This window comes from Gymnoscopelus braueri, assembly GCF_963280865.1.
Source record: "Gymnoscopelus braueri genome assembly, chromosome: 2".
NCBI lineage: Eukaryota > Metazoa > Chordata > Actinopteri > Myctophiformes > Myctophidae > Gymnoscopelus > Gymnoscopelus braueri.
In genome coordinates, this window is record NC_137604.1 from 49,114,496 (window position 1) to 49,123,699 (window position 9,204).

Consider the following 9,204-nt stretch of genomic DNA (forward strand, 5'->3'; position numbering starts at 1 on the left):
CCCAGAAAATATTTATATGAATTATTTTAAGGCTGGGACCAAGCCATCCAGGCTTCCTGGTGAATCATGACCATACATTTGATTCTGTGTCAAAGAAAATGTGAAAACTGCAAAAAAGGGGTTTTCATTAAATATAGTATATAATTAAATATATATAAATTACTTTTAATGCAGTCATGACTCATGGCATGGGTTGAAATCCAATACTGGCTTAGAGCCTCGGAACTGATGATGGGAAAAGTGTGACAAACTGGATGATGTATGTTAACTAACTCCAGAAGGTGGCAGTAAAAGGCAAACAACCATAGCAACCAACCCTAAGAAGCATGTTTTTCAGTTCCGGGGTTATTTTTCTTGGGTTCCGGGTTAATTTTATTCTGTTATGTGTTTACATGTGTATACAGTGTATGTTTTTGCGAGCTCTTAGTAATGACTCTATGATGTGGAATTTGCATATCACTGGACAGTGGACACTATTATTGTTTGTATGAACGCGAAGGCAAATTATATTTTAGATGCACAAATAAGTTGAACAAATTGGAGGAAACGTGGAGGAGTTAACCGTCAGACAGTGGGGCAAAGCTGAAGAAACGACTGGCCTTTTGTCTCTGAAACGGTCCGGTTCATCAAAGTATGTTTGTCCGCTCAACATGTTCCCTTACTTTGTCAGACGTTGCCTAATAAAACGCGAAACCCTCATTATAAAGTCACTGTGCAGAAACGCACCGGCTGTGACTCCCAGCAGATGGCGCTGTACAGCAACAGGCTCTACAAATGGTCCTTCAGAAGACCACATCCAAGCATTACTGCAGCTCACTGCTGACAGGTAGGGGCTGTCTGTCACCATTACACATTTAAGTTGACGATTCATTGTCACTCAAATAATTAACAATTTAATTGTGTGTTTGGCATTGAACATATGAATGCAAAAATTCTGTTTGCCCTTTTGGCTTCGTAATAAGAAATTGCACTGGGCACATATGACAAATAATTGAAATATACAAAGACATTATTGACATATTTAATAATTGTATACATGCAAAAAATACCAGAAATAGCTGTAAGCTTGCAGATCTGCTATTTCAGCTTTTTTTCCCCTTTTTTGTGAAAATGTGTGAAGATTTTTCAACATAACGATTATGGAAAAATAATTGCGATTATCTCAAATAATTGCAATTAGACTATTATGTAATAATTGTGACAGGCCTACATGACAGGTTCTACCTACCACCTGGCCACTCGCTTCAGCATGGGACAGGATGCAACTATGGACCCCTGGGCACGGAACTCAAGAAAAACATGCTGGATCAGTGGTGGCACTCTGTGACGAGGTCCAAAGAAGTGCAGGTGTTTGGGATAAACACCATACAGGAGAAATGCATTGATGGGGATGGACAGTTGAAGGTTGTCAATATGGAGACTTTGAACCAAGCGTTTAACCTGCAAGACTTGAACAAGGACCAACTAATTCAGAGGTTAAAGACACTTCTTGGAAACGCTGTGTCTCTGAGAACAGGCCTTCTCCAAGGTAGTGTTCTCTATTCTAAAAGTAAACATCTAAAGTGATAAGATTCTTATGCCATGGTTTGAGCTGTGATATTTATAAAGGAATATAATTATGCTTTTAATCTGAAACAAAGACTACCACCAATACACCTTAACTGCTGTTCTAAAACTTTTTCATATCAAGGACCCTCAAATTAATCTTCATTTGGCTGCGGACCCCCATCTGAAAATATTTTGTGCCCCCCTCCCCATACAAGATTTTTGTTGTTAGCTTGCAGAACAGCTATTTTCAAATAGCCGAGGTACTGTATATAGGGTTAAAGTGTTTGAACTGATTTTGATGCTATGTTAACTCATTTTGCTTTTGACCCCCTGGAACCCTCTCAAGGACCCCCCGGGGGTCTCCGGACCCCACTTTGCCTTAACGCATTGTGCGTAATTTCTGTGGTCTTTTTATTCTAAGGTGCCTTGGAACAGTATATCCCATCTTTGGAGCTGGTGAAGAGGAAGCTCCCCTTTGGTCTGGCTGAGACTGGCTCATGTTTTCAGGCCTCAGATCAACTTGGCTGGTGAGGGTGTTCTTGTCTCATAACAATCTGCTCAGTTTTGCTGACAATGACACCAGTAATTGCTGCCTCTGTTGCTCATTCTGTATATAATATGTAGTAGTTGCAGACAGTTCTTTGTATGCTCTGCAAACAAAGACATCTCAGCATGAAGCTACATAATGATTTGTATCACGTGGATGGTCATTGGTCAGTAAAACACTGACCTGACGTAAATAACAGACAACAGTAAATCACATATTAAATGTTAATAACAAAGTAGTAAGGGAGTAGCACATCCTGGTGGCTGAAACTGGTAGTTGTGCCTTGACATACTTTTTCACCTGCTGCCTAAGTATGTACCGGTATGTTAATATAGTCTATATGTCAGTTCTTTTTGTGAATACATTTTGAGATATTGTGATTAGGTGATCACTAATATACCCGTTTTATCTATTTCTCATCTATATTGTCTCTGTCCAAAACTATTACTTTTAGGATTCAAATACAAAAGTAGCAGATCTACAAGCTTAAAACACGTCGCTTTGCAGTGCGTTTCACGCAGTGTTTTGCAGCGCGTCTCGAGCTTGTGGATCTGCTACTTTTGATGCTTTTGTGTGACACTGTAGTATGATCAATTGGTCTTTAATTTAAAAAAAAAAAAAAAAAATATGAAGATAAGAGGTTTATGCCCGATAACAACAATATTTATTTTTTCCTCTTCCAGCCCAACAGAAGTCACTCAGACATCACTTGTGTGGTTCTGCTCTCCCCGTACAGCCTCCCAGTGGCTGGACCACTGGGCACGACAGCGGCTGCAGTGGTGGAGGAAGGTGAGCGTATCGTCGCTGTCGGGCAGAAATCTCCATATTCTAACTGTTTGTGTTTTTTTCGTAAATTAAGGCCCTACGTGATCACACTACAGCGTCACATAAAGGCAGCAGATCTGCAAGCTCGAAACCCAGCATTTTGAGCTTGTCGATCTACTACTTTTGCAATTATTTTATTTGAATCCTGAAAAATAACAGTTTTGGACATATGAGGTTTCCACCCGACTGAGACGATATGTGGCATATGTCCCCTGTAAAATTCATTTTGATTTGATGTTTTTGTTATTGTATTTTGAACATGAAAAAAATAAATAATAACAATTCACTGTTTGTTGCAGAAACTAGATCCCCCCCACCAAATTAGGTACGAAGGGTCTCGTGAGTCATGTGACAATGAAACAGGATTTTGATACTCACACACAAGTTGTGGGCGGGGCCTATTTCTTTAAAAAAAAAAGAGCCATATATCGTGACTGCAACATCCAATCATCCCCTAATTGGAATCGCACGTTGAGAGGCCTCTAGCACATCTCTGATACAGCTTTCCTACATGCAAACAGGCCAGCGCATGATTGGATATGATTAGATAAGACTGGAATGCCCATCTGGTCCACAGTGCACTAATTGTTTTTATGTTATAGAATTATAATTATATGCCTACTTGGGGCCATGCAAGTCGGGAATACAGACCCCCACCCATTGTACAATACTCCTGGTATCTGATGTACTCGTTGTACCCGTTGTCAGCTCCACGCACATTGCGTTTTGCTTCGCACCGCTGCTTTCGTTTGCTTCCTTCACCAATGACCACAGCTTCTGTTTCATTGCACACATTGCCACTTATATTTGTGACGCCTGACGCAAACATTATGCAAAGCTCGGGCAATTAATTAAAGGACAAGTCCGGACTAAAATAACATATAGCCTTTTTCCCTACTAAATATATTATTTATTTATTTCAGTCCGGACTTGTCCATTAAGCCGACGTGTCGGGTTGGCCAACCGGGGACTTAGCGGCACTGTGGCTAAGCGGCACAAACGTGACACGAAGAATCACCAATCCGTGAAGCCAACTGGCCAATCAGGGAAGCCAATGCACTCTTTTCTATCCTCTATAGTTTGCCGTGGCTCCATCGGACTTCAGTTGCAGCGACATCCCTGAGGATGAACTGGGAGGGAGGGCATCTCGTGGCATTAAGATTGTCTATAGTTTCCCATGGGGAGAGGAGCCTCTGGAGACACTGTGGAGCCGAGGAGACACTGAGCTGCTGCAGACACACGGGGACATCCGTACCAAGCTACAGGTCAGGGTGCTAAACTGAGCTTCTACCACATTTCTGAACTCCACAAGGACTTTAGACGTGGTAGAAAATTGAATTCTGTGACAGTAACTTAAGAGCAAGAATGCAAAAAATGGGATTTAAATTATAGTGTTTAAGCTGATTGGTCCATCTATCTGGAAAATTGTTTTACTGTATAACCCTGTTTCCACTATGGCACTATGGATACTCTCATATTCACATTATGATAAATACGCTTTTATAGCTCAATGTGTGGCAATGACCACACTTGATGATTGATGATGATTTGGTTTGTAAGCAAATGAACACAAAAGACATTTTACCTTTTAATAAAAGTCTGCTATTCAATGTCTTATGTCACAGCTGTTTAATTTTGAATGTGATTTTGATTGCATTTTTGGACTTGAGGAACACACGTGTCATTCTTATTATGTTGTAGTGTCGGGACGGGCGGAAGTTTGTGGTTCCGCATGTTGTTTCTGTAACTGGGAACATGGACCGTGGATTAATGGCCTACTTGGACAATTCACTTCAGCAGTTGAAGAAAGCAGATAGCAAGCAGAAACAACACCAGAGAAAGGTGACAATCAGTTTAAACTGGAACCATTTACTGTGTAATTATTAACACATATACGGCACAAAATGTGTCATCATTTCATCTTATTTAAAACTACAATCTGTGAATTATGTTAATGAATAAAATGTTAAATTGGAAATTTGTACTGTATGGAAGAGAGGTGGTCTCCCTACTGTTGCATTGAGAAATGTTATCTAACTTTTGAAAACGGATTAATGCTGGGAACCCACTCACGTGCTTTATTGGGCGTTCGACTGTTCTCGCCAAACCTGGCCAAAGCAGGATGTGTGATCAATGCGTTTCAATGAGAATGCGTGTGTAAAAACGTAATCTTGGGGGACGTCACATGCGCGTGTACTTATGCTTGCGCGCCTGGTGGGTTTCAAGCGTAACACCACTATACTTTATTTTATTTTTTAATCTTGGACCCAGGGAGAACTGATTATCTGGTCACACTCTTTTAGTGAGAAGAGAGAGGATAGAGGTAGAGTAAAAGCAGGAGAGAAAAAAAAAACTAGAAACGGGTCAAACATCAAATCAAAAGATATATTCATATATACAGTACAGATAGCTTGTGTAGTAGTTGGTGAACATGATGTTTAGAACATTAGCAAAGACGGATGCATGCTGGTGGACTCGAACCGCTAGACTCTGCGTTGGTAGGCAGCAGTGGTGGAAAGTAACTGTACTGTACTTAAGTACACTTTTTAGGTATTTGTACTTTACTTGAGTATTTCCAATTTCCAATACTTTTACTTCTACTCCACTACATCTCAGAGGCAAATATTGTACTTTTACTCCACTACAATTATTTGAAAACTTTAGTTACTAGTTACTTTTCAGATATAACTTATGATATTATGAAACATACATTTACTATTTTAGCCCTATTTCATACATAGGCTATTTGAAAATAGCAGATCTACAAGCTCACAACGCGTCGCTAAGCGACGCGTTGTGAGCTTGTAGATCTGCTATTTTCAAATATTTTAGTACTTTTACTTTTGGTACTTTAAGTACATTTTGATGCCAATACTTTTGTACTTTTACTCAAGTAAATTTTTAATTCTGGACTTTTACTTGTAACAGAGTATTTTTATATTGCAGTAGTGGTACTTTTACTTAAGTAAAGAATTTGAGTACTTTTTCCACCACTGTAGGCAGGTAATTTACCACTGCACCACCCGAGTGCCCCATGTGTTCAGCTTTTTTAAGGTGCCGTTCACTAGGCCTAACATGAAGTTATAGTGGTAAAAAACATTACACATTACAGACAAACTGTCACCATGGCGGTCAGGTCAGTGCTCTGCGGAGCACATTTTCTAGTTTTAGGTCATGTCTTTTTCTCACTGAGTTTTGGTTTCAGGTTCTGAAGTTGCATCCAGTTTTGGCTCCAGTCAAGGTAGCTTTGGACATGGGCAAGGGAGCAACTGTGGAGCTCAGACAGGTAAGAAAAGGCTTACATTCACAGATAGATTTATTGTGGGAGATGGATAGATTGATGGATTAATTCAAACTGAAAACACCACTCGGGTGTAATACAATTGGCACGATTCAACCAAACCTGATTATTTTATTTTATTGGTCATTACTCATGATGCAATGATTATTTTGTAGATTAGTGATGTCTTGCGATTGGAGTTCCTGGAGGCTGGGATCTCTGTTTGGCCTGGGTATCTAGAAACAATGCCAACATCAATGGAGCAGCTGAACACCAGGTAAAACACCACAAAGATTAAAATTGATTAAAAAATATATTTTATTATGCCCACCGTAAAGCAATCTATTGCCCCAGCTCAAGAGAATAATATGGTTATTAGCAATTATAAAGACATTTTTTAAATAATGTGTACATAGATTGACCTTTATTGAGCCCTGTGGGGGAATTCAGGTGCCAGATAGCAGCAACAGCAGTAAGAATGAAAAACACGAGGTACAGGTAAGAGTAGAGAGATAAGAATAACTAAGCATGCATACAAAAAATGAATACAAAGAAAACAGACTCTGACCGTAGCTATCTGCACTTGTTATGACAGGGGTTAACATAATGTAGTATATTCTATGAATAAATATAATGTACAATTTTGTACAGACTATCAACAGTGGATTATGAGACTAAAGTGTAGCAGGCCTGTAACGGTGGGAATATGTATAATGCACCAAATTCATTTAAGAGGTTTGGAGGCACTTGGTTTCAACTAGGGTCTCACCGATACTGATGCTGTTATTGGGTTGATGCCAGGCTAAATTACTAAAAAGAACTGATGACCCTCTCTCCCCATTCACATACATTTGTTACTTTTTTGTCTTGGCTCCTTCTTTGATTCCAAAATGTTAGCGATTAGGGAGAAAGCGTATACGGAGTAGCATTCTGCTGCTTGTTGCCTCGGCGGTTCAGTTCAAATAACTTCTGCAGATACTGACATATTACTGTAAGTAATGATTGAGCAGGATAAGTCGGCACACATTTATGTTATTTCAATAGGGGAGATTCTGCTAAAGTTAAAATGTTAAAAATGTTGCATTTAACCAAATGCAAGAAATAAGCACTTTTTATGTAAAATACTCTATCATCTGCAAGTACAAAAGTACACTCCTATTGTCAACCATTTTGTCTGTACTAATTTATGTAGTAATAAAATTAAGAATAAGAAAAACCTAGTACCAATTTTCAGTGTGGTTTGTCATTTATATATTTTATTTTATTTCAGTTAACCAAAATGCATTCAAAAAAGCCTATTTTTGGTTGAATTGACAAAAATTAAATAACTTTGTGTGCATGCGTGCGTGCGTGTGTGTGTGTGTGTGTGTGTGTCTTTTCAGGTATGATGAGATGGGGGTTCTCTTCTCCATGCTGATAGGTGAAAATACACTGGAAAGTGGCCTGCTGCAGGTCCGCAGCAGAGACACCACTATCAAGGAGACTATGCACATATCTGAGGTCAAGAACTTTCTCACCAGATACATATCTGCTGCTGACATCTGAATTGGATTTTTTTCTAAAGGTGCCAAATTGCAAATTACGTATTTCTATTTGTTTTGGTGCTTTTTACACCTTTTTCTCCCAAATGTAGTCGTTATGCCAATTGATTCCTCCCCACACACATTTTGTGTGTTGTCACTGCGGTTGTATCCTACTTACTCACCTACCAGTGAGGAGCCCCCACTGGGAGGACATAGAGCCTTCATCCTACTTCCGCCCAACACTCCCTGCTGACAGGCGCCGCCCCATCCCCTAAGGAGGACCTGCAGTGACAATTATCACCCTCCCTGCCTGGCTTCCCTCCCCCGAACACGGGCCAATTGTGCTCATATAGACGTTCGACCAAGCCGGATGCACCACAGTGGATTCGAACGCACAACCTCCGCGGTGGTGGGCAGGCACCTAACCACTGCACCACCCGAGCACCTCTAAATGACGTATTTTCTAAAGGGTGTTGAAGCAAGTCATGGTAAAACGTTTATCACCAAACCATAAATTAGATTTTAGTGAAGCATAGTTGAAGAAGTGGACATATTGTGACCAGACAGTCATTACAGATGTACATGTATTTGTCAGTGGATGTCTGTGGCCATTTAAAATGCCCCCTACAAGACAAATGCACACGACAAATATTGTCACAGCAGTTGTCATCGGGGGAGGTGGGGCGCACTGTAGTATGAACCAATGTCAATGTTTTTGAAAGGATGGCCGGTTGGCCCGACTAACTGGCTTTGGCTAAAGTGTCCATGGCGTGAACGCAGGCCATCACTGAACACGGATTATACATTTTTCGATATTATACTGCTTAGACTGATGGTAGGTTCTTGGTTTACCTATGATCCTAGATTACTATTTCTATGCATTTGATGTATTACCTTGTGTTTTCTTTGCTTACTGTAAATCGCTCTGGATTAAGAGCGTCTGCTAAATTATGCCTAAATTGTAATTGTAAATTGTAACACAACACAATAGTGTTATTGTGGATAGTAGGGATGGAACGTAAAAGGTATGTAAAAATGTCTTGTTTGGTATTTCTCTCATGCCTCAAAGTATAAACTTATAAAAATAGGGTAGGAAATGCACATCCCCACAGTTTCTTTAAACACGGTGCTGGACCCACAAATAATCAAGTAATGAAGCCCCCCTCATGGGCGAAACGTTGTTCACTTTTGGTTCAAATAATAAAAAAAAAAGACGGGAGAGCAGCCTATCGTGTGCGAACCTTCACTTTTTCTTCAAAGTGTAAAGTTTCCATTACAGTGTGTCCCCTTTTCACTTTTAAATGTTTTCATGACTTTCTGACAAGTTATATTATGCCTTAGATGTGCCTACTGCCTAGGAAGACATTTCCAGATGAAACTGATCACTAGCTGTAAACAAATAACTGTTAAAGAAAAGATGAAAGGTGAAGGAGATACTGTACAAGTGTGGAAGTTTATTTAGAGAAATATTTAAATGTTTT

General features: G+C 39.7%; 1 protein-coding gene across 1 annotated transcript; it reads left to right on the plus strand.

Moving 5' to 3' along the window:
• Positions 1-399: 399 nt before the first annotated feature.
• On the plus strand, positions 400-8,713 carry polg2 (polymerase (DNA directed), gamma 2, accessory subunit). The gene is made up of 9 exons (XM_080447847.1): positions 400-826; positions 1,218-1,528; positions 1,970-2,075; positions 2,779-2,884; positions 4,000-4,185; positions 4,622-4,762; positions 6,126-6,206; positions 6,377-6,477; positions 7,583-8,713. Exons 1-9 carry the CDS (start codon positions 651-653, stop codon positions 7,743-7,745), a joined length of 1,371 nt encoding a protein of 456 aa, XP_080303973.1. The 5' UTR covers positions 400-650; the 3' UTR covers positions 7,746-8,713.
• Positions 8,714-9,204: the final 491 nt, after the last annotated feature.

What these genes read in the sequence shown, in the direction of transcription:
- polg2 (XM_080447847.1), top strand. Translation starts at nt 651, where the DNA reads ATGTTCCCTTACTTTGTCAGACGTTGCCTAATAAAACGCGAAACCCTC. An exon ending in GCCTCAGATCAACTTGGCTG is followed by an intron (nt 2,076 to 2,778) that starts GTGAGGGTGTTC and finishes TTCCTCTTCCAG; the next exon opens with CCCAACAGAAGTCACTCAGA. An exon ending in CAACTGTGGAGCTCAGACAG is followed by an intron (nt 6,207 to 6,376) that starts GTAAGAAAAGGC and finishes ATTATTTTGTAG; the next exon opens with ATTAGTGATGTCTTGCGATT.